This window comes from Emydura macquarii, unplaced genomic scaffold, assembly GCF_026122565.2.
Source record: "Emydura macquarii macquarii isolate MOO-44397 ecotype Brisbane River unplaced genomic scaffold, CSIRO-AGI_Emac_v2 contig_3305, whole genome shotgun sequence".
Classification (NCBI taxonomy): domain Eukaryota; kingdom Metazoa; phylum Chordata; order Testudines; family Chelidae; genus Emydura; species Emydura macquarii.
In genome coordinates this window covers 3,605,374-3,630,529 of record NW_027133442.1, presented here as the reverse complement: position 1 = coordinate 3,630,529, position 25,156 = coordinate 3,605,374, and the positions used below count along the sequence as shown (strand labels likewise).

The 25,156-nt window shown below is 46.4% G+C and overlaps 1 protein-coding gene across 1 annotated transcript; it reads left to right on the top strand.

Moving 5' to 3' along the window:
* Positions 1-24: 24 nt before the first annotated feature.
* On the top strand, positions 25-20,318 carry RRP36 (ribosomal RNA processing 36). Its single transcript, XM_067533024.1, has 8 exons — positions 25-132; positions 729-1,225; positions 12,075-12,213; positions 15,549-15,615; positions 18,452-18,556; positions 18,694-18,768; positions 18,914-19,031; positions 19,938-20,318. The coding sequence occupies exons 2-8, from the start codon at positions 760-762 to the stop codon at positions 20,075-20,077; spliced, it is 1,110 nt and encodes a 369-aa protein (XP_067389125.1). The 5' UTR covers positions 25-132; positions 729-759; the 3' UTR covers positions 20,078-20,318.
* The last annotated feature ends 4,838 nt before the right edge of the window (positions 20,319-25,156 follow it).

Sequence of the window (25,156 nt, the reverse complement as noted above, 5' to 3'; positions counted from 1 at the left end):
CTGTGACGCGATTGCCGGGAGGCGGGACCGGACCGGACCGGGCGGGAGGCGGCGTGCTCCGGACGCAGCCTGACTGTAGCGTGTGCGGGGCGGGGCGGGGCGGGGCTGCCGCGACGGAGCTTCCCTGCCGGGGTGAGTTTGGACCGGGCTGGGTCGCTCGCTGCCCCTGCGCGGGCGGGAGGAGGAGCCGCCTCGGGTGCGGGTTGAGAGCGAGCAGCTTCTTCCTTCCCCCTCCCCCGGGCCGCTCGTGCCGCCCCCGCCCGCCCGCCCGCCCGACCGACCGACCGACCCAGTCCGCGCGGGCCGCACCCCCGGGCCCGCCCGTCCGTCCCAGGCCGGCCCCTGCCGTGGGCTCGGGGCCTGTCCCACTCCCGAGCCGAGGGGAGGGTGGTACGGCACGGCCGCCGGCTGGCCATGACCCTTGGGGAGCGGAGCGGAGCGGAGGCCGCTCGCTCGGTGGTGGGTGGCTCCGCCCCGGGGCGGGACGGTGTCCAGCCGCCGGTGATACGAGGCCCCAGCGGTACCGCCAGTGTGCGGGAGCATCCCGCGGGGCTGCCTGCGGGCTGGTGTCAGGCGGGCGCGGGATCCATGAGGTCCCTCACGGTCTGTCAGAGAGACCCGCTGGCTGAGGGGTGGCTTTTATGGACGCTGGTCCAGTAAAAGATGTGCTCCCCTTCAGCCCGCCGTGCCCCTCTAGCGTCCTGGCCACAACTGATGGTTTGTTGCAGCTGGAGGCCGTGTTGAAGCCGTGTCAGAGACATGATGTGGCCACGCCAGGGTAGGCCTGGGCAGCGCCCCAGAAAGAATGTCTCCGCCTTTGGGAAAGGAGGGTCTCAAGGGATGCAAGGCAAAAGGAAAGCACCAGCCACAGAGCCCGTGGAAGAAAGCAATCAAGACGCCATCCTTGATGTGAAGCTTGTCACTGCTCAGACGCAACCGTGGGAGAGTTCAAGTGGCATAGCAGCAGGCATTTCTGGGGAGTGCAGTCCTGACACTAAAAAACCCAGGCTCCTGGAAGGAGAGACTGCCACTGGCCAGGGAGCTGTCAGTGAAGACTCTGAGGACAGCGATAGCAATACCGATTGCAGTGATCTAGAGGACTTCACAGGGGATGAGGAGGACGAGACGGGTAGCGGGACCTCTGGCAGCAGTGATGAAGAGCCATGTGCTGGGGAAAAAGACATCTCAAAAGGCAAACCTGTCCCAGAGAGTGATACAAAGAGAGGTAAACACTGATACTAGGAAGTGTTTAATAAACTCTGTCTCAGTTTAACCCATCAGCAGTTCTGAGATCTTCTTTCCATGTTGACTCCTGCTTTTTTCTTTGACATGCTCCTATGTCACAGTTACTGCTACCATGGTTTAGGGCAGTGTTTCTCAATTATATTTTGCCGCGGAACCCTTGCGCGGCCATGCCATACCCTCCGCCGACAAGACCAGGAAATTTTCCCCTTTTCGGCTGCGCGGTGTAGGCTGTTTTCGGCGGCGCTCTCTAAGCAATTTTCGGAGGTGCCACCAGCTGTTTGGCGGCGGCGCAGTCCCGCTTTTTCGCAGAACCCTTCAACTCAGCCTTCTGCGGAACACTGTTTGAGAAACACTGGTTTAGGGTATTCACAGAGCTATATTTTCATTGGCATAGTTGCATGTTGGCTTGTTTGATGCCTTGCACCCTGCAGAGCCATGTACGTATGTTCCATGCTGCCTCACCAACTGGTGCCCGGGTAAAGGATCTGGGTGTGTTTTCACTTGGTACATGGCATTTTGAGATGTCCTCAGGAACAGAGACCTGGGAAATGGGATGATTGACTAATCCAGTTGCACAGGGCTGGCCAGACCAGCATGTCTACAGTAGAAACTTCTTGTTAGAATCCAGTTACAGCCTGACAGGCATGTTACAGCTCCGCTCCCCAGAAGGATCAACCCTGATTTTGAACCTGTTACAGCCTGGTTATAAACTTAGTACAAATCTGTACAATGGGTAAACCTGTAGGCTGGATATTGGGATGTATGTCTTAATGGTGTAGAAGCTTTAAGGATGTAGTCTAAGGAAAGCATTGGAAATCCTATTATCTGAGTCACTTAAAAATGGACAAAACCTTGGAGAGTCTTTTGTAGAGAACATTGCCATGTTGGCCTGAGGATGAGTTAGAGCTGAACTAATAAGCAATTTAGTTAGAGCTCAGATAAATGTATAGAATGAAAACCTCTCAGATTTCCCCATTTATTTAATCTCCATGTGAAGAAAGTTTGAAGCATTCAGTTTCTCAAGGACATGGGGCAGTGGCTGAGATTCTGCCACTACCTGAGAACAGTGGATAGTTATGTCTGTGAAGTCTTCCACTGTGGATTAGTTAATGAACTATGAAAACTAGGAAGATTCCAAAGGATTGGAGTGGTGTATGCAAATGTGATCTCAGCCTTCAAAAGGGCTCCTGGCAAATGCCATCCGTACATCTAATGTAAGTCTCAAGTGAAATAATGGACAAATAGTAAAAGAAAATAACCTGTAAAACGTGGTTCAGTGGTGTCAAACACCCAGCCCCTTTGATGTCCTTGGGGCTGCATGGTATATTTAGACTGAAGAATAAGTTTTAATTAAAAAAAAAAAAAAAAAAGGCTTGGAGCACACTCAATTTTGATAACCTTCCAAATGTGAATCAAGGGTGAACAGATGCAATTTTGTCTTCCTGAGCCTGAAACAGTAGCTTTGAGATACATTAACTTCTCTGTTGCCCATTTATTTAATTGAGGTATTAACACTAAAGCTTAATAATGATAGACCTCTAAAAGATCTGCTCTAGGAACTATTTTGGGGAAGTTCTATGGTTTTTTGTTATACAGGAGGTCAGATTATATGATCACGATGGTCCCTTCTGGCCTTGGAATCTATGATGAAATGTCAGCATTAACTGTTTTGTTACTCATCATTTTAGCAGAGGCACGAAGGGAGGAAAGCCCTGGGTTGTGGAATTGTGAATTGCTGCAGGGAAGAAGATACAGAAGGCAGAAAGTGCATAAAGATAGAGAAAACAGAGAAAAGAGGGATTAGGAAGGAAGGTGGGAGTGTTGGTGCTAAAGTTGAATGTATTTTGTACTCAGTGATGCTGAATGCAACAATAAGACCCAAACTGGTAATAACTAATTAATTATCTGTATTTGACAAAGGTCAAATTCCACTCTTCATATCTGCACAAAGTTCCTATTGACATCAGTGAGAATTCTGATGTGAATTGAGGATGGTATTTAGTCCTAAACTTATACCCCAGCCAACAATTAAAAATGGAATTAGCTCTTCTCACAGAATGTTTGATACCCTTGATTCAGTGTTCAATAGAGCTATGAGCAAGAAGCAGAATGGAGGATTTATAAAGAAAAAATAATGCCTGACAAACTTTTTTTATTTACTAAATTAGTGGGCAGTGAGAATGACTTAGATGTAATATCTAATATTTGTAAAGCATTTGATTCAGAACCAAATTTTCTAAATCAGCTGCTTAAATTTTCATCTGAGTTACTGCCATGCATCTAAGTGTTTGCTTGAATGAAGTTACAGGATTTGCATGTGAAAATTGAGTCCTCATGAAACTGCACCAAAAAAGACATTGGATAAAGTCTGACACTACTGCATGGATTGAAATCTGGCTGATTTACCACAAATCAAGCTTAATTGTAAATAGTAACATATTGAGTTGGGGAGGTGTTTAATGAGTTCTGCAATGTCTGGCGGTAGGCTTTATTGAACGTATTTATGAATGGATCTGATCTGAAAGAAGGAATAGTGAGCACATAAATGAAATTCAGATATTGAACTAGGAGATGGTGTGAACATAATGAAGATAAATAATAGGGCTCTGGAGAGATTAGAAAGGTGGCCAAAAATAAAAGGTATGTGAAACATGTTCAGTGCAAGGTAGAAACCTGGAAAGCAGTGATGCCAAGAGATTTTGAGTTGCTAGTGAACAGGAAATAGCCACAAATCAGAATGGCCATTAATCTCATCTTCCAACTGAAATGTAACATCCACTTCTTCCACCTACCCTCCCAAAACCAAACCCACTGAAATACAACAAATACTGTGAAAGCACCATCTTGGATGGGAGAGGGGGAGAGGCAGATTGTCAGGAGTCCTAGAATTTGTAAGGCACTCAGGTGTCTCGTGTGATAGAAGAACTGGATGATGATTAGATATGAGAAGTAACAGCTTAAAAATGGATTGTGGCGCTTGAGTGCATAGAACACATAAGAGAGTTTATGACCTTATATATGGTCATTCATAAGAAGAACAGCCACAATGGGTCAGACCAATGGTCCATCTAGCCCAGTATCCCGTCTTCCGATTGTGGCCGGTGACAGGTGCTTCAGAGGGAGTGAACAGAACAGGACAATTTATTGAGTGATCCATACCATGTCATCCAGTCTTAGCTTTTAGAAGTCACAGCTTTAAGGATACCTGGAGCATAGGATTGTATCCCTGGCCATCTTGGCTAACAGCCACTCATGGACCTATCCTCCAGGAACATATATAGTTGTATTTTTTTAAACCCAGTTATATTTTTGGCCTTCACAACATCCACTGGCAATGAGATTCACAGGTTGACTGTGCATTGTGTGAATAATACTTCCATATATTAGTTTTAAACATGCTGCCTATTAATTTCATTGGGTGACCCCTAGTTCTTGCGTTACGTGAAGGGGGTAAATAACTCTTCCTTATTCACTTTGTTCACACTACTCAAGATTTTATAGACCTCTTTCATATCCCCAGTCAGTTGTCTCTTCCCCAAGCTGAACAGTCTGAGTCTTTTTAGTTTCCCCTGATATGGAAGGGGTATGGAACATTTTGGAGGATAGGATTAAAATTCAAAATGATCTGGACAAACTGGAAAAATGGTCTGAAGTAAATAGGACAATAAGGACAAATGCAAAGTAATCTACTTAGGAAGGAACAATCAGCTGCACACACACAAAATGGAAAGTGACTGGCTAGGAAGGAATACTGTGGAAAGAGAACTGGGGTTCATAGTCGATCACAAGCTCAATATGAGTCAACAGTGTAACACGAAAAGCAGACATCATCCTGGGATGTATTAGCAGGAGTGTTGTAAGCAAGACACACGAAGTAATTCTTCTGCTCTACTCTGCACTTATTAGGCCTCCACTGGAGCATTGTGTCCAATTCTGGGTGCCACATTTCAGGGAAGATGTGGACAAATTGGAGAAAGTCCAGAGAAGAGCAACAAAAATGATTGACGGTCTAGAAAATACAACCTATGAGGGAAGATTGAAAAAATTGGGTTTGTTTAGTTTGAAGAAGAGAAGACTGAGGGAGGGACTTAACAGTTTTCAAGTACATAAAAAGTTGTTACAAAGAGGAAGGAGGAAAAATTGTTCTCTTTAGCCACTGAGGACAGGACAAGAACAATGGGTTTAAGTTGCAGCAAGGGTGGTTATGTTGGACATTAGGAAGTTTTTCCTAACTGTCAGAGTAGTTAAGCACTGGAATAAATTGCCTAGTGAGATTGTAGAATCTCTGTTGTTGGAGATTTTTAAGAGTAGGTTGGACAGACACCTTTCAGGTATGTCTAGATCAGGGGTCCCCAAACTTTCAGCTGCCAGGGCCACATCACATCACTTGCTCTTATGATGGACTGGAGCAGCTCCTCCTGGCCAGGGTGCTGGACCCTCATTAGGTGGGAGAGGGGCGGGGGGGAAGTGGCTGGGCCGGGAGTGGGGGGTGGATTCAGCGGGCTGGTCAAAATGTGTCAGTGGGCCAGATGCGGCCCATCGGCCGTAGTTTGCGGACCCCTTGTCTAGATAATGCTTGGTCCTGCCTTGAGTGCAGGGGACTGGACTAAAAGACCTCTTGAGGGCCCTTCCAATCCTGCAATTCGGTGATTCTTTTTTTGTTGTCCTTCTCCGCTTTTTCCAATTCTAATATTTTTGAGATGGGGCAACCAGAATTGCTTGCAGTATTCAAAGTGTGGGCGTACCATGGATTTATCCAGTGGCTTTATGATCTTTTCTGTCTTCTTGTCTATCCCTGTCCTAATGGTTCCTGACATTCTGCTAACTTTTTTGACTGCTGCTGCACATTTAGCAGATGTTTTCAGAGAACTACCCACGATGACGCCAAGATCTTTCTTGGTTCTCACAGGTCAGTGTATGTGGAGCTGTGGTTTTTCTTGCAGTCCCCTAGCAGGGCATGGTAGGTACGGCCTACGATGCCATGTGGAATGCTGGGAGGGAGATGGTGTACGGAGCTGCTAGCATGGCTTTCTCTAAGGACTGCAAAGAGCAGGGAATTGGGCAGGTTTGGACATGCAGGTCAGCCAGGGTCTGTCTGCAGCATTTCTGTTTGCTATGGACACACTGTGTCCTGGTGCATCTCCCTCTCCTTTTCTTATGTCTCTCTCCTATCCGCTCACGCCATGTCAGCCCTGCAGGCTCTGCTCACTGAACATGGCCTCTTTAGTCTTCTTCTTTCTCATCCTCATCAGGAGCAGGCACTCTGTGAGTGTGGAGGGGGCACCCCTCCAGGCCGCAATGGCAGCAGCTGCTAATAAAACCAGACAGAGCCACCATTGGATTTACCGGGAGAACGGAATGGGAAAGAGAAGTCTCAAAACTCCTTTCCTGTTTTCACATCAAAACTTGTAATACATGTTTATTGACACTTCAGTTTTAAAGTGCCTCTGCACAGCCCTACTCTCCAGCCCCAGCCCTGGTTAGTATGGCCGGCCAGGGGTGGGAGGGAAGGAATTTTAGTTGTGTGGAACAATAAAATTTCTGTCCTCATTCCATGTGTACATATCTAGGGTAATGGCTCTGATTATTAGCATTGTTTTCCACAGGCAGTGGTGTTTTTAGCTGATCTCTCACTCCTGAGAGTCATGAAGGCACAGAGAGCCCAGCTACTTCTGGTGTCCCGAAGCTGCCTGGGCCATATGCCACTAGTCTGTTCACTGCACTGATGCCAGCTGAACTCACTGTGGAGTGGCATGGGACAATGCCTTACCATAGAGGAAGAAATCTTTGGGAGAGGATTGCAGGGTATCTCCATGAAAGTTTCATTGAAATCTCTCAGGAGAATACAAGGGATATCCCTATTTACATAAACTAACTGCTCTGCATGGCCCCCAGCCTAACCTTAAAGAGGAATGAAAAACATGTGCAACATCTACCTGTTTGTTGTACCACCACCTCTTCTCGTGTGAGTAAAACCCCGAGAAATCAACAGTGATTTTGGGCCGGGCTCCATCCTTAAATTTAAACATTGCACAAGAAGATGCGCACGCACACACTGAATGTCCCTTCCCTTTCATTGGGCTCAACCATGCTCACGTGGCAGGACTGGCTAGACGGGGTTGAGGGGGAATCTCAAACAGGTCCTGGTTAGTGGCATGGCTGGACCCCCAACTCCTCTGCCTCATCTCCCCCGTCCTCCTCCTCCTGGCTGTTAACAGCAGGAGTCTCTGTCTTGGGCTCTGCAGGTATCCACGATGGTCTGTGGAGTGCTGTGGGGGCCTCCACCAAATATGGCATGCAGCTCGTAAAAGCGGCAGGTGTGCAGCTCTGCACCAGATCGATCCTTGGCCTCCCTGGCCTTGTATGCCTACCACAGTTCCTTCGCTTTCGTGCAGCATGGCTGTTGACCCCATCATACCCCTTCACCTGCATCCCCCAGGCAATCCTTTCGTAGATGTCTGTTTCCATGGCTGGTCTGTAGCAGTGCTTGCACAGCCTCTTTTCCCGACAGATACAGGAGATGCTATACCTCCTGTCTGCTCCAGGCAGGAGCGTGTCTAGCGCATGGAGCCGGCATGGTTAGTTGGTCAGTTCCGCACAACTGGGGAGAGTTGGTAGGCGTGCTCGGCAAGATATGCAATCAGGAAGAGGCATTTCAAGACGACATGGAGAGTTTAAGGGGGGAGGGGGAGTGGCGGCAGTGGCTTCTGGTCTCTGTGATTCCTGGGCAGTGGAGTTTACAATTGGGACCAAAGAGATAACTGTCGCAGCAAATGAGGCATCGTTAGACAGCAGCTGGAGGACTTTTAGGTTGACATGGGTTGCATGGTGTCTACGCTCGCACTGAGTTGACCTCGATAGGTTGACCATGGGTCTGTACCATTTGGGGAGATGGTTTTACTATGTTGACATAATGCTGTGCTTATGTCAGCAGGAGCACCTGATCCACCTTCTCTGTACCATCCATTTTGTATATCTCAATCATGTTTCCCGTATTCATTTCCTCTCTAAATTAAACAGCCTCAATCTTTTCATACTCTCTCCATGTCTGTGTTCATTTTCATTGCCTATCTGTGAACCCCCCTCTTTTTTACTATATTGTTTTGGGGCTGGGTGATCAGAACTGAATGCAGTATTGCAGGTGAGGGTGTACCAGTGATTTATATAATGGTATGAGAATAATTTGCACATTATTTTTAGCCCATTCTTTATACATCTGAACATTTTCTTTGGCCCTTTTAAGAGTCATTGCAGGTTGCAGAGGTTTTCCTTGAGCTTCCACTGCGATGCTCTCGTCTTTTCCCTGAGTGATTACAGTTAACCCAATGAGTAATGTGTATGAGTAGCTCAAATTATTCCTCCGAATGTGGATTGCCTTACAATTGTCAACATTGAATTTAATTTGTTGTCATGCTGCCCATTCTCCTAGCTTGGTTAGGTCTCTCTAAGTGTCTTGCAGTCTTCTCTGGTCTTGACTAACCTAACTAATTTGGTTTAATTAAATTGTAGGGGACATGGCGACATGGGTTTTTTTTTTTTTTTTACCCTGGCTTAGTCCTCGGGCTAGTAGGTGTTGTAAATTTTTCACATCTTGATCATGTAGGTGATAAGTGAGATGGAGAGATTATCCAGAGCGTGGAGGGGATTAGGAAGTACAAAGAGGGGCACACTGAAAGATAGGAAGAGAGCCAGAAAAGGACATTCACAGGAACCCAAATAAGAGATTTTCTTAAGAAGAGGTGGTGAGAATGTGCAGAGACATAGGCCTCTAGGTAGGTTATATAATGCAGCTACTTCATACTTCCATTTTCTTATGTCTCTGTATCCAGCAGTCTGAACTGTATTCTGCTGAAATTATGCTGTAACTCCTTTATCGCACCTCCTATAAAACGAGCCAACTTTTCAATGAAGTTAATGGCCAGTAAATTTAGAACATTTTGTGACAGTTGTGGCAATTTCCTGAAATATCCTGGACAAACCTTACTGAATTAAGTTAAACCATATTGAGTTAAGTTTAAGTATTTTAGGAGTTCATTTTATTACAAATACAAATGTTTATGTATTCTTGTGGGATTGTATGAAATGCCTTTAGTGGGGAGACAGCATCAATGGACTATTTTAAACAATCTGCCTGACAAGAAGGCACGTTTGGGACAAATGAAGTTAAGTGGGTTTCCTAGGAAATACCTGGGAGAGGGGAATGCAAATTCCCATCTCAACACCCAATCTTTTGAAGCTTTGCCCGGTGGAGAAGACCTTTGTCTGTCTGCTGATCACCTGTTTACAGGAGGACAAGATTAGAGGCCCAAACTGTGCAAAGGAATGACTGGCAGATTCATAGGGGTTCTTGTTTTGGATAAAAGATGTTATGAACTTGTCGCCCCAGAAAATCCCCCCATGTGGGGTTTGAAGGACTGATTCCTACTAGCATGCTGTTGGAGTTGAGGTGATCTCTCGTAAGCTTATTAGCATGCATGCAGGTTCTTTTATTGTTTTTAAATGTTTTCTCTGTAATGCTTTCACTGTGAGAATAAACGGGCTTTCTTAGGAAAAGCTGTGTAGTAGAGCCCTGCACAGGACTATTTTTTTAATCCCACTCCTGTGCAGCCTCACAATTCCACTTCCACCTGCTCCCACATTGTATCTTGCATTTTTATTCTTCTCTCACTTGCAAAACCCTTACATCTCACAAATCCCACAAGAGAGACAGATTCCCCTGTGCTACTTCAAAAAAAACCCAACATGGTCAGTTAGTATATTATATAAATGGAATTCAGACACAATGTTTACATGGTAAACTGATGAGAGATTTAGTGTTTTCCTGCAAATTACCATAGTCTGTTTTTTTTTTCCAACCCACAACAAAGTACATTTTACCTGCTCCTGTTATTATGGGAGCAGGTCCTGTGGGACCTGAGGGATCCCAGTCCCACAGCAGGACTCTACTGTGTGGTACCTTATGACTGGAAAATTACATTTATAGCCTCTGAGGAGAAAGCAGAGCTGGAGGTCTGACTTCCTGGGAAGCTCCCAATGTAGGCAGGGAATTGTGTAACCTGGCAAACCCCTGGTTAGGAGTGGAAGAGGTGTGGATCTCTACCCAAGGGAGCTGACGAATGGATGCCCTTGCTGAGTCACGGGGGGAATACAGGTACAATTGCCCTGAACAGTGACATTGGTAAAGAAAAATTCTATTTCAAGAAAGACACTTACGCTAATTGAATCTTCTGCTTCAGGATGTTGACTGATAATGGGATCAGACAGGAATTTGCATGCAGTTGAAACAGCTTTGTTATTTTTTTGCCTTCTGAAGCAGAAGGTATTGGTGATTGCCAGGGGCAGGATAGCTGGCTTGATGGCCAGTGGTCTGATCCAGTGTGACAACCTGAACATGGAATGCACTGTTTGGGCTACATGTGCAGAGGCTTTGTGTCATGCACAGGGAGGTAATTGCATATACATCAAGAATATTGTGTTAGTTCTGGACACTTAATATCATGAAGGATTAAAAGGGGCTAAGAGATGGCTAAGGGGAGAGTAAATGTCTGACTGTTTTAAAGGTGTAAACAGGAGGAAGAGGAACTGTTTGGGGGGTAACTAGAAATAAAGGGCTAACAGGCATACCATCTACTTAAAAAATCATACTTCTCTCTGAAAGCTTTACATACTGTAGTTGCAAGTGACCATGTAAAATCACTGTCACTGATGGAGACTAGAGAGAGAGGAGTTTTTCTCTTGGATTTGTTTCCATACCATGCATATTTGCCTGCACATTCTCTAATCATTTTTGCAGTTTCCCTTGTTTGTGTTGGTCTCTTATACAGCAACTAGGGAAGGATGACGGGGAGGAGAGAGAGAGAGAGAGAGACACACACACACACACTTAAAATAGAAAATGTGTTTGCAAAAACACACTGAGTGGGTATCTGGTAGGGGTAGAATGGGAAACCATGATTTTTAAAAAAATAAACCAGATTCCTGAGGTCCCTTAAAGAAGGGGGACATTATGGCTGAGTAGCAGGAGAAAACTTCTCAATGCAGTGCATTAGCCTTTGGACTATTGTGAGGCTACATCACCTGGGACACTTAAACCTATACTAGAAGAAGCCCTAGAAAATGTGCAATAGGAAGCAGTTCTGCCCTGGTTCTTGGGCTTGGTATGGGAGCAGCTGGTAGTATCTGGTGTCTGTGACAGACAGGAGGTCAGAGTAGATGATAGAGGGTAAGCCTTAACCTCTATGACTCCGAGATTAAATGGACCTGACAGAGCTTTTCCCCAACCCTTCTGAACGATCTTTTTGATGCAAAGGTAAATTATTTCCTATGTAAAGACGACTCCAGAGCAGCGTGAGGAATGAACTGAGCTCCCCGAGGAAGGAGAGGACTAGGAATTGAGGGGAGTCTGACTGTAGCCAGGGTCAGAATGGGGTGGTGATCCCTCAGAGGCTGGCAAAGCAGTTAATACAGAGCCTACTGGAAGAGATTCCAAATGCCTTGTGTGCGCTTCGGTGACCAGATGAACATCTTGGCTGGACTCCTGTGCCCTCGGATGATTCAGGCGAGAGAAGCTAATCGGGGGTCTTCACAGTCTCTGTTGGGAGGGAATGGTAATGCTTCATGGGGTGGTTGTGAGGGAGAAACCCAAAAAAGACAGTGTGACTTGCTGGCTATCCCTGTGGTTGGGGGTGAAAGCATTTTATGAGTGGGGGCACTGTAGCTGCCCCCGTATACCTTGTGCAGAGGAGATTGCAGCACATTGATCTTCACGGTGAAAGTGTGTGTCTGGCTATTGTGAAACTGAGAGTCCCTCTTTGTTTTTTCTTTCCCAGAGCTATCCTTAATGTCTTTCGAGGAACTGCTGCAGCTGCGGAACAATGTTGGAACCAAAGCATATCAGCAGATGATTAGTGGGAAGAAGCCATTGAACCATACAAAACCTCGGACAAAACAACGGCCAAGCAAACAGGGGTAAAGATGTTGCAGAGCCTTTTCTCTGCAGACAGACGTGCATGTATGCAGTGCCTGGGATCCAGTGCAAGCATGATGAGAGCTCCTCAGAGTGCCCTCTGTGCCATGCGGGTGGCTCAGACCTCTTTAATGTGCCACAGAAAAGAGATCCTGTCATAATGTTTCCTCTGGGAACTTTGTCACTTACCATCCATGACTTTAAACTTCTAGTGTGCCACTAAGCAAAGGCATTTTTTAAGATAGCTCTTAGTTCATAACCAATGCTTCTTGTTAAAACGCTCGTCCTGCTTCATCTCTGCTGTCCTTCTTACAGGTGCTTTGCAGCCCCTCAAATGGAGATGCTTTCAATGCATCCCACATGCACCTTTTGTTGCCTTTTCTGAGCTGTCCATAATTCTCTTTATATCTCAACTCAGTCCCTCCAGTCACTGAGCCATTCTTCTTATTCTTTTCTGAACTCCTTCCAGCTTGCCAATATCTTTCTGCTAACAAGGTGCCCGCAGCTGAGCACGTTATTCCAGGTGCTGTTAGATCTGTATAAAGAGGGGATACCCCCTCCCTGCTCCATGGCCAGATGTAGCCCAAAATTGCATTTTCCTCTCTGCAGCCATCTCACAGCTGCATTTTTTCCAAGTTTAATTCCTGTCCATATTTGTCAGCAGTGGTGTTCACAGTTCCTTCCAATTGAATATATTCTGAGAATGTCATTAATGGGATGATTAATGGAGATATGAAATAAGACAAGACCTAACGCAGATTGCTACAATCCCTCACCAAGTGCCTCCCCCAGCTTTATACATTGCCATGTGTCATTACCCATTGTTTGTGGTCCTGATGCCAGTTTTTAGTCCACATAAGTGTCACACCCAAACCGGCTGCCTCCTGGCTCTGTTTCATCAACATTCTTTCATCTATTTCTAAATCTAAGTTGAAAAACCTCTGTTCTAAATTACAATGAAGGTGAGAATATTTTGTGCTTCTGTTTTGCCTTCTACATGTGGATCTTGGAGCTTTACAGACAATCCAGTAAGTCTTATAAAACATCTGTGCCTCAGCTATTATGGAGTATTTGTCTAGTTATTTTTAACTCTCTCAAGCCTTTTGAGAAATGCTTCATACAAAAGCCCCAAGGCTGCTAAAGTCCTTTTGTATGTTTGTATTTTGAAAGTAACCTTCCTAAAAAGTCTGCCAGGGAAATTCATCAGAATTGTGTTGATTTCAGTGAAGCACTGTAGAATGAAGTGCCCTGCATTTGTTCAAAGGGCAGCAGCTCCTGCCAAGTCACCTGTCACAGAAATGCACAGAGCAGGGCTTAAAAAACTTGCCAGAGGCTACCATGTATTAGAGAGAAAGGGTTGAGGTCTCGAGAGAGCTGCTGGGACACCATCATAATGAAGGACCCAGCTGCTGGGTGTGTGGGGAGTGCTGGTGCTCTTAGCAGAGTGCTGTCACAGGAGTGGGCTTGGGGACTTCCTCTCTTGTATTGTCTCTGGCTAGGAAATGTCTGAATTTGATAGATGCCAGATGGTGGATGTTCTTCTCTGTTCCAGCAGGGAGATGGTTTTCTCTCTTTCACACACACACACACCTGTAAGCCTCCTGATTGTCTGGGACTGCAGGGACTGCTACTCTGTCCCCTATACAGCCCCCACTGTTTGCGTCCTCTTCTTGTGAATAGCTCCACATCCTCTCTACTATGTGGTGGGGGGAAGTACTGTCTAAGCTGCAGCAAACCAAAATTGACATGACTTATTAATTTCATGGCTGAAAGTGGATATTTGGATTTCAGGAAAGCAGTCGATGCAGTGTCTCAAAATCTGACCTTACTATGGCATGCACAGATTGTTTACAATCTTTCAGATATTTTTCAAAGGATAATGATACACGGTGGCAATTCATGACATTGAGGGGAGGACTCTAGTGAGAGATGCTATCGGGGTTGGGCTAAGTCCAGTCTAAATTACAAACATCTTCAGAGAGACTTAAACAGCACTCATCATTTGCTGATGGTACTAAATTGGGGGGAACCTCAAATACCAGTGTGGACAGAAGTGATATAGAGGGACCAAAGGTGATTTGAAAAAATCAGAAAACAATGAAATGAGATTGATTGATTTGTTTTTTGGAGAAAATAATCCAAAATCCCTGGTAAGCAGTCATGATAGAAAAGGTCTTAGGCTGATAGTGCATGGCTAATGAGAAATGAACCTTTAACATGCTATGAAAGCAAAATTAGTCAGCGTGTTTTTTGGACTGCATACACAAAGTGAGTAGCAGGGAGAATATAAGAATGGCCATAGTGGGTCGGACCAGTGGTCCTTACAGCCCAGTATCCTGTGCTCTGACATTGGCTGATGCCAGATGTTTCAGAGGGAGCAAACAGAACAGGGCAAATTATCAAGTGAACCATCTCTTGCTGTCCATTCCCAGGTTCTGGCAGTCAAAGATTTATGGACACCCAGAGCATGGGGTTGCATCTCTGACCATTCTGGCTGATAGCTACTGATGGACCTATCCTCCATGAACTAATCTAATTCTTTTTGAGCCCAGGTATCCTGGGTGGGAGGCAGTGACCGTCTCTATACAGCTCTGGTGGCCTAGAATAACTAATTCAGTTATAGGCACCTTATTACCAGAAAGACAAGAATTTAGAGAAAAGCAATAGAAATGGTGAGGGACTGGAGGAATGTAGTTATGTATTTGTTTTTATGAACACAGGTTATAATAGTTGTGTGTGCCTAAATTAATATCTGGTCAACTATGGCTAAGAGGGCGGGGGACCACAGTCTACAAATACTTTTATAAATGCAAGACGAAAAGGGGCCATTATGATTATCTAGTCTGACATGTATAGCACAGGCCAGAGAACCTCCCCCAATGATTTCTGCATCAAGCCCATACCTTATGGCTGAGCAAGAGCATGGTTTTAGAATAGAAAGTTATTGTCTTATTTTAAAGACTTCAAGTGATGGAGATTCCATCACATCCCTTGGTAAGTCGTTCCAGCAATAAATCATTCCACATTGTTCCTAGGGGAGCTGTAGAAGCTCCATCACTTAGGAAATATTTTAAAACTAGGCTGGACAAAGCCCTGGAAAACCTACTGTGGGGAGTTCTCTTGCTCTGGCTGGGTGGGATGGCAGTCTCAAGGCATGTGTGTGAGAAGTGCCTGTGGTGAATAGACTGTACAGAGCAAACCTCCCCATTTTTCTGGGTGACTGGAGAAGCAGTGGTCTTTCTCTATGCTGAGTGATAGCAATCTGTCAGCAATCACAGTCTGATATGGCCAGTCCTGTCTCCTCCTTTCTCTGTTTAACATGTTTTTTTTCTCTCAGGCCACTGGAGATTTCTGCCAAGAAACCAGTCCCCTTTCTCCGACAAGTGGTCTCTGTTAAAAAGAAGGTAAATGTTCTTTCCCAGGTTAGCAGTCAGTTCCGTTGGGGGGGTAGATGAGGGACACAAGATGCATGTGGCAGAGACAGCATAAATTGTCTGTTGAAGAGAATGAGACCCAGATGATGGTTTGGGGGAAGTGTCTGGACCCACAGACTTCTGAGGCAGTCAAGGAGCAGCCTGTGAGCAGTGTCCCCTTGTGAGTACAGGAGAGTTTGGTGCTGCTGATATATGGAGGAAATGGTGCTGTTCCAGCTAGTCCTAGATTTATAGATTCTAAGGCCAGAAGGAACTATTGTGATCATCCAATCTGACCTCCTGCATCGTGGAGGCCGTAGGATTTCCCTGAATGAGTTCCGTTTGAACTAGAGCAGGTAATTTAGAAAAACATCCAATCGTGATTTTAAAATTGCCAGTGATGGAGAATCCACCATAACTGAACTAACTGAAAGGTCTCAAAATGTAATTGTAAACAGGGAATCCTCAACAAATGGCTGTGTTTCTAGTGGGGTCCCACAGGGATTTGGTTTTTGGCCCGGTGCTATTTAAAATCTTTATTAATGATCTGGGGGGAAACAAACTCACCACTGATAAGATTTGCAGATGACACAGAAATTGAGGGCGTTGTAAATAGTGAAGGGGACAGCTCACTGATTCAGAGCAATCTGGATCGCTTGATAAATTGGTCTCAAGCAAACAATATGCATTTCAATATGGCTAATATATGCATCTAGGACCAAAGAATGTAGGCCACACTTAAAGGCCCCTATCCTGTATCTTGGGCAGCAGTGACTCTGAAAAGATTTGGGGGTCATGGTGGGTAATCAGTTGACCATGAGCTCCCAGTGTGATGCAGTGGCCAAAAGGGCTAATGCAATCCTGGGATGCATAAACAGGGCAATCTTGAGTTGGAGTAGAGGAAATTTTATCTCTGTATTTGGCACTAGGGTGATTGCTGCTGGAATGTTGTCTCCAGTTCTGGTGTCCACAATTCAAGAAGGATTGATAAATTGGAGAGGGTTCAAACAAGAGCCACAAGGACTATTAAAGGATTCTTTAATAATCCAGGAGCTCAATCTATTCAGTTTAACAAAGAGAAGCTTAATCCTTTAATCATTCTCGTGGCTCTTCTCTGACCCCTCACCAGTTTATCAACATTTTTCTTGAATTTTGAGCACCAGAACTGGACACAGTATTCCAGCAGTGGTCGCACCAGTGCCAAATACAGAGGTAAAATAATCTCTTTGCTCCTATTCAAGATTCCCCTGTTTATATATCCAAGGATCTCACTAGCCCCTTTGGCTGCTGTGTTGCACTGGGAGCTCAGAGTTAAGGCCAGAAGGACTCACCACATCATCTCATCTGACCTGTATAGCACAGGCCACATACACAGCACAGGCCACGTACACTGCGCTGCACCCCCGCGTTAAACCCAACTAGACTAAAGTGTTTCAGCTCACAGGAGACTAGACTATTACATGCCACAGGCAGAGAACAGGAGGGACTGAGGTACCCTCTAGTGCTGTGGCCCCTGCAATGGTAGGAAAATGATTAAGTAAGATACACCTGGCTAGTCCTGGCAAGTAACCCACACCTCACGCTGCAAAGGAAGGTGAAAAACTCCCTAGGTCACTGCCAATCTGTGCTGGGGGCAAATTCCCGACCCCATGTATGGTAGTCAGTTAGCACCTGAGGATGTGAGCAAGAACCCAGCCAGCTAAGCAGCTGAGGGAGAATGCTCGGTGCAACCTCAGAGCCCTGGCCCTCTGCATCCAGTGTTCCAGCTCCAGCTGTGGCTTTCTCTGATGATGCAGTGGAAGGAGACACAAAGATCCAAAAAAATGAGAGTAGAGAAGAGTCTCTCCTGTCCCCTGCAGATGTCCAGCTGAAGCCCTGAAGAATGGGATTTTAGGAAAATCAGAAGGGACCCTCAGGGTTGTTGAGCCTTGCTCCCCACAATCGCAAGTAACCCCTCATACAATCACACTCATAAATTTGTCTAGCTCTCTTAAATCCAATTAAGTTGTTTGCCCCCAACAATACTATTCCAGAACCTCACTCTACTGATGGTTAAAAACTTCCTTCTAATTGCCAGCCTGAACTTGTTCATAGCCAGTTTATCCCCATTTGTGCTTGCCAACATTGTCCTTTAGCTTAAATAGCTCCTCAACCTCCATGATGTTTACCTCTGTGTTTCTAGAGGGTAATCATATCCCCTCTTAGCCTTTGTTTTGTCTCCTTTCATAAGATAGGCCCTCCATTCACCTGATCATCCTAGTAGCTCTTCTCTGCACCTGTTCCGGTTTGAATTCATCTTTCTTGAACATGAGTGACCAGAATTCCAAATGAGCTCTGACCAGTGCTGTGTACTATGCAATTAATACTTCTCTGTCTCTACGGGAAATGCCTCGTCTGACTCATCCTAGGATTGCATTTGTTACAGCTGATTCTGTCCCTGACCTCAACTCATTTTCAGAGTCCCAGCTTCCCAGGATAGAGGTCCCCATCCTGTAGGTATGGCCTGCATTGTTTGTTCCTAGCAGTTTGACTTTACATTCGGCCATATTAAAATACACGTTATTTGTTTATGCCCAACTTATCGAGTGATCCAGGTCGCTTTGTAACAGTGACATGTTCTCTTCATTATTTACCACTTCCCTAATTTTTCTTATCTTCAAACTTTATCACTGATCTTTTTCTTCCAGATCATTGATAAAAATGTTAAATAGCCTATGCCAAGAGCGCTAGATACAGGAGATAGAACTAGCCTGAGTTAGGGAGGACAAGCAAGCTGTATTCAGGCATTAGTTTTGCTCTTGGCTCTAACCACCCCCATTCTGTGCAGGTGCAGAGAGACCCCCGCTTTGATGACCTCTCTGGAGAGTACAACCCAGAAGTGTTTGAGAAGACCTTCAGTTTCCTGAACACTGTCAAGAAAAGAGAGAAAGAGGTGAAACTATATGTCCTTTGTGCATATTGGAGCAGAAAGCCTGCTTCAGTGGGGCATTTTCTACAGAATCCCATCACGCAGATCTCAGGGAGAGGTGACCTGCAGTGGAACTCACTGTGAATTGCTCTTTCCTGTAGATAGTTCAGAAGCAACTGAAGAAAAGCCGGAATGTGGAGCAGCGGGAGAAACTGCGGCAGCTCCTAAAGCGCATGGTGAGTTAGTGTCTTCAGCTCACTGCTCCCATGGGAGACAGCCAAGGCTGGCTAGCATGCAGGCTGTGGCTAATGAGACAGAGAGGAGGTCTGCCTTGAGCATGGCCAAGAAAGTCCATGACATGCTCCTCTTTTTACTTCCCAGACACAGCAGGAGGAGGCTCAGAAGGAACGGCAGAGGCAGAGAGAGATGGAGCTGGCCTTGAAGAGAAAGCAGAGGGAGCAGGCCCAGCTGGGAAGGAAGCCCTTCTACCTAAAGAAATGTAAGTTCTGGATGCTGCGGCTTGGTTTACACCAGCAAATGAGACCTGTTGCTGACAGTTTGCCATTTGTATGGGCCCAGCACCTAGAGTACTAACAAGCAGATTGAAAAATCTTATTCAATAAATAACCATCACATCAGATCCCCCTAGGCTGCTGGGGAGAGGGGAAGATAGCTTAACTGCTAGCATAGGTGGGGCAAACCTGTTAGCAGTGCCATTAGAGACTGTTCAAGAAGAGTAGAACAAGCATTGGCCTTCCTTAGCATTTCCATGATGTAAGCATGTTAGACAGGTGAAGACCAAAAGGTAAACCCTTCCAAAGTGACCTCGACACTTAAGAGCCTGAGCCTTGTTCCAAGGCAATAGGACATAAGGTGCTCTTAAAAATGTTACCCACAGTCTCTACATCACAGGCCTGAGAGAGGAAGGAAGACCTCATAGGTGAGGCACTTTTCTGGGATTCAGGAAATCTGTTCAGCTCCCTGCTCTGTCACTGATCTGTGTGCCTCAATTCCCCACCTGCACCGTGGGGCTAGTAGTTATCTATTTAGATGATAAGGCCTTTGGGGCAAAGGCTGTCCCTTAGGTTGTGTCTGTATGGCGCCTGGCACAGTGGGGCCCTGATGTCAGTTAGGATCTCTGGGCATAATTGTAGTATTACTGTGAGCAGTGCAAGCCCAGGCTGTGGAGGGAGGGTGGTGGCCAACTGGGGCAGCACCTTGCTCCTGGATTTTGTATGTGTCCAGCACTGTTGTCTATAGATGGAGGGGCAGATGGGCAAGAGGGTGGAGTCATCAGCCAGGGCTAGTGAGTGGGCTGTAAGGGGATAGGGCAGAGCAGAAGCAGGTCCTGAGAGGGTTGTGCTGGCTTGGAGTAAAAACCTCCTTGTCCCTTGGCATTCCACAGCTATGAAGTGGAAGTTGGAGCTGGCTGAGAAGTACAAAGAGCTGAAGGGGAGCGGGAAGCTGGAGAGCTTCCTAAGCAAGAAGAGGAAGAGGAATGCCATTAAGGACAAGCGCCGACTGCCTTTCCGGAAGGACACCTGACTTCTGGGTGGGTGGGGCCTGCAATCAGCTTTTTGATTGGCGGATATCTGATGTTGGGATTTTAGCTGCTTCTGATGGCCAGCTGGGCCTTGGACTATGGCTACAGCCAGCAGCCCCACTTCCTGAATGGCTCAAGTCTATCCTGCATCTCTGCCCTTTAGCATTGGAACCAAGGACTGTGTCCATCCACCTAGACAGTCTGAGCAGAATAAAGTTCTGACCTAGCTTGAATCTTCCATAAGGGTCAAACCTTATCTATAATACTGTGTGCACACAGCAGGGGAGTCAAATAAGGGGCGCTCTGTGCTTCAGACAAGCACTCCTCTGCTTTGCAGACAGAATCAGTAGAATTGGAGGGGGCTTTGCCGGGACATGAGGGGAAAAACCGGAAGGAAGAATCATGCCAATTTGTACTCAATTGATCCTGTGTTACTTATGCACCCCCCAGCTAGTGCTCTCTCCTGTGGTCAAAGTTGAATTCTGTAACACCACCACATTGTCTTAATGTAATTTCAGCCAGTAGAGGGATATGGATAAGTCACAAAACCAAATGGAACTTTTATTACAGGGTGGAAAAAATCAACTGAGCTACAGCAAAATTGCAAGCACAGTCTCACTCCATAACAAGCTTATAAAATCATGACTGGTGTGGAGAAAGTGAATAAGGAAGTGTTGTTTACCCCTTCACATAACACGCGAACGAGGGATCACCCCATGAAATTAATAGACAGCAGGTTTAAAACAAACATAAGGAAATACTTCTTCACACAGCACATAGTCAACCTGTGGAACTTGTTGCCAGGGGATGTTGTGAAGACCAAAAGCATAACTGCGTTTAAAAAGAATTAGTTAAGTTCCTGGAGGATAGGTCCATCAGAGACTATTAGCCAGGATGGGCAGGGATGCAACCCCATGCTGTGGGTGTCCTATAGCTTCTGACTGCCAGAAGCTGGGTCTGGATGATGGGAGGGCTCAGTTGATAATTGCCCTGTTCTCTTGCTTTCCTCCGATGCATCTGGCATTGGCCACTGTTGGACACAGTACAGGGCTGGATGGACCATTGGTCTGACCCAGCTGCCACAATCCTCCCCCTGCATTCCACAGCACTCAAGTGCAGGCAGCTGGAGATTGTGTGGCAGCTTCAGCTACCTTCAGAACCCCTGCAGCTTTCTGGGCCTCGCTAGTGATGCTGCAACTATCGATGTAATTAGCAGCCACTTAAGTTTGTGCTGTCAGTGATGTGCCCTACATCAGAGCCTGCTGGATAGAACGTGGCTGTCCTGAGTCCCAGGTGTTTCCTTAACTATGGCACTGTCCCTTCTCTAGCTGCAGTGCCCTTCCACGTTTGCTATGCAGAAATTCCATCCAGGGCCACTGGTTGCTGGGCCAGGCTAGTTGGGTCTCAGCGCTCGCTAGAGGTGGTGGTGCTGGAGCAGCCCTATTGCCCTGAGCCGTGGCCCACTCTCAGCGTGGTGAAGTGTTGGTGCGTGGGGGAGCTGTGTTCTTTTGCTGGCTTTGCCAGAGGTGAGCTTGGCTCAGGCTTATGACATAAGTGCCAGTGCAACCTGACATTGGGAGGGGACGCAGAATTCTATTTTAAACAAATTTAGCTTTAACTTTACAAATACGGGTAAAACCAACATTTTGTCTCATGGAACCATAACCACCTACCTCCCTGCAGCAGCAGGGATTACACACAAGTAGGTTGCAGCCCTCTGCCCTGTGAGCGAACACATCTTTAACAGTGGGGTGCACCATTTTTTCCTAGACAGCAGTAGAATGGTGGGAATCAGGACTCCTGCAGTCTATTCCTGACGGGGAGGGCTTTGTGGTCTAGGGGTTACAGACTGGCTGCTCAAGCTCTTGGTTTCATATTGTCTGAAACGGGTAAGTGGATGAGTCTTGGATTTTAGTCCTAGCTATGCCTGCAGTGATCTTGTGCAACCTCTGTTCCTTTCTCTGTCAAATGAGAAGAAGAGTAGTTGCCTCCCTCAAAGGTAGAACTATGAAGCCTTGGTCAATAATAGGGACTGACAGATACATAGAAGCAGCAGTAGCTAGTGGAAGAGTTGAGGTGAATTCATGGTCACCTGGTTTACGGTCCAGGGCACTTTCCCCATGGCTAAATGGCATTTTGTGTGTACCCCCAGGAGCCATAGGCGAATGTACCACAGTGTAGACGCCAGAGCATGGTCTAGCCTGCGCATTTGAAATATCTGAATAGTGCTGGACACTTGACGGCACCAGGGGGTTCCAGCCCTGCCCTCCAATTGTGTGCAAAATAGTAAAAGAGTGTGAGTTTTTATAACTGTTATTTTAAAAAGCCTCAAATTGGGGCCTTATTTCTAGTCTGAATTTCTCTGGCTGCAGCTTCCAGCCATTGATTTTGCGCTGCCTTTGCCCCAGTAAAGAGCACTTGCTACCAGGAATCTTTCCCCTGAGTTAGGCGCTTACAGGCTGTGATCAACTCACTTCAACATTCTCCTGGGCAAACTAAATACATTTGGCTCCTTTAGTCTCCTACTAGGAGACAGGTTTTCCAGATCTCAAATCATGCTTGGTGCTCTTATGGGCTCATTTCAATGAGTCAATACCCTTTTTGACATATGGACCTTGAAACTCACTCTCCGTAATGTCAGGCTCAAATGATCTCAAATCTTATCCTTCCCTGCCCCACTCTTCCTTGGGCCGTTTTCTTGCCAATGTGACTCTGTCTGTATGTATTTAGAAAAAATGCAAAATTCAGCTTTAAACAGAAACCTTTTTGCCCCTTAGCAATGGGGTAACTATAGCTGCAGCATGAGCACTGCTTGTTCATTGCCTTCCTGTTACCTCCACTATCATCCACTGAGAAAACAGGCTGGTGTTTCTTGCCCCATTCCCTGTCCTTATTCTTTTCCCTTGTGCATTTCCCTAGCTCAGTGGTCCCCAAACCTCTTTGGTCATGCCCCCTCTAACCTAATCCATGCCCCTGGCAGCCTGGGACTGAAGCTGCAGCTGGGGCCGTGGCTGGCATTGGGACCCAGGTCCTGCAGCTGGGAGCAGAGCCTCTGCTCCCTTAGCTGAAATGATCAGCGGGTAGTTCATGCTAACATTTAAAGTTCCATCCTAAGGCTTTGAAGTTGCTATCCTATGATCCCTGAGTGGGGAGACAGAGCTCAGCCTCCTGCTGCGCTGCTGCTTGTTTTCAGTGTGATCCTTACAATCTTGAGGGCTGCCAGCTGAGAGTCTCTATGATCTGACCATGCCACCTGTGAGCCAAGTGTGAGACCCCTGCTATAAATCACTGTTCCTCCTCGGGTCCCCATCTCAGAAAGGAGATTGGGGAAACAGGCTGTTAAGAGACAAGCAAGGAGAGGGAGGGAGAGACTGGGGCGACTGCTCCAAAGAGCCTGGACAGCCTGAGATCTTACCTTATTAGAAAGGAGATGGATAAGAGGGAACGTGACAAAGGGGGAAACAGTACTGAAGGACAAAGAGAAGGATGGGTGGATGTAGCTATTCACACAAGAACAAGGGGATAGTCAAGGAACCTGAAACTGAGCAAAAAACATAAGAACGACCATATGGGGTCGGACCAATGGTCCATCTAACCCACTATCCTGTCTTCTGACAGTGGTCAGTGCCAGGGGCTTCAGAGGGAATAAATAGAACAGGCAAATCATCAAGTGATCCATCCCGTCAGCCATTCCCAGCCTCTGGCAAACAGCAATCCCTGCCTATTCTGGCAAATAGCCATTGATGGCCCTATCCTCCATGAACTTATCTAGTTCTTTTTTTGAACCCCGTTATAGTCTTGGCCTTCACAACATCCTCTGGCAAGGAGTTCCACAGGTTGACTATATGTTGTGTTAATACTTCCTTTCGTTTGTTTAAAACTGCTGCCTATTAATTTCATTTGGTGACCCCTAGTTTTTGTGTTATGAGCAGGACTAAATAACATTTCCTTTTTTACTTTCTCTACACCAGTCGTCTCTTTTCCAAGCTAAAAAGTCCCAGTCATATTAATTTCTTATATAGAAGCTTTCCATACCCTTGATCATTTTAGTTGCCCTTTTCTGTACCTTTTCCAATTCTGATATATCTTTTTTGAGATGAGGCAACCAGATTTGCACACAGTATTCAAGATGTGGGTATACCATGGATTTATAAAGAGGCAATATGATGTTTTTTGTCATATCTATCCCTTTCCTAATGATTCCCAACATTGTTAGCTGTTTTGACTGCCCCTCAACATTGAGTGGATGTTCTCGGAGAACTATCCACAATGACTCCAAGATCGCTTTCTTGAGTGCTAACAGCTAAGTTAGATCCCTTCAAGGCAAGACTTGTTCACATACCACACAATTAGTGGGTGGAACTCACTACCACAAAATACTGGTGAGCCAAGAAGAGCCAGTGTTATCACGGCAAATTGTAAAGACTAAATGAAAGCTATAGAGGGGACACAAACTGTCCCCCTGCAGGGCTGAGGGAGCAGCCTCTCCTGGTGTAGGTACCTGCCACTGCAGGGCTCTTGGCCCCTTCTGCAGAAGCAGCAGGTTGGTGGTCCCCTGCTCTGCTCCGACCTGGCGATTGCTGCGTTTTCATGGCTGAGCAGAAGCTGATGGGACTTCACGTTTGGGAACACCTGTGTGCGCCGGGCAGAGCAGGGTGGGTCGGGGCACGCACACAGAGGGCAGGCTGCAGACAGGTGTGTAAACCTTTCATTCCACAGAGCCAGCCATGGCACTGATTCAGGAATGAAACAGCCTGGGCGGTTCCCCTGCTGCAGTACCTCCTGCAGCACCCAGGGCAGGCATGACCAGCGATCGCCTGTACCCTTTCCTTCCCTCCTCTCCAAGGAGTCACGGAGCAGGGCCGGCAATTCCTGCCCACAGGAATGCCCCTAACCCTGAGCCCAGGGGCATTCCAGCTGTCACTGCTACACCCAATCCCTCTCCCCCATGTTTAATCCTCATTGCCCTGGCACACCCCACCCCCAGGCATTAAATCCCCACTGCCCAACAGCTCCCACTCCCTGGGCATGTAACCCCTGCTGCCCTGTTGCTGCCCTGGAGGTGGTTGAACACCATGAAG

Bases quoted from the DNA above. Each gene is read 5' to 3' on its own strand.
- RRP36 (XM_067533024.1), top strand. From the start codon at position 760: ATGATGTGGCCACGCCAGGGTAGGCCTGGGCAGCGCCCCAGAAAGAAT. The intron at 12,214-15,548 runs GTAAAGATGTTG...TTTTTCTCTCAG, and splicing joins CAACGGCCAAGCAAACAGGG to GCCACTGGAGATTTCTGCCA. The intron at 18,769-18,913 runs GTGAGTTAGTGT...TTTACTTCCCAG, and splicing joins GGCAGCTCCTAAAGCGCATG to ACACAGCAGGAGGAGGCTCA.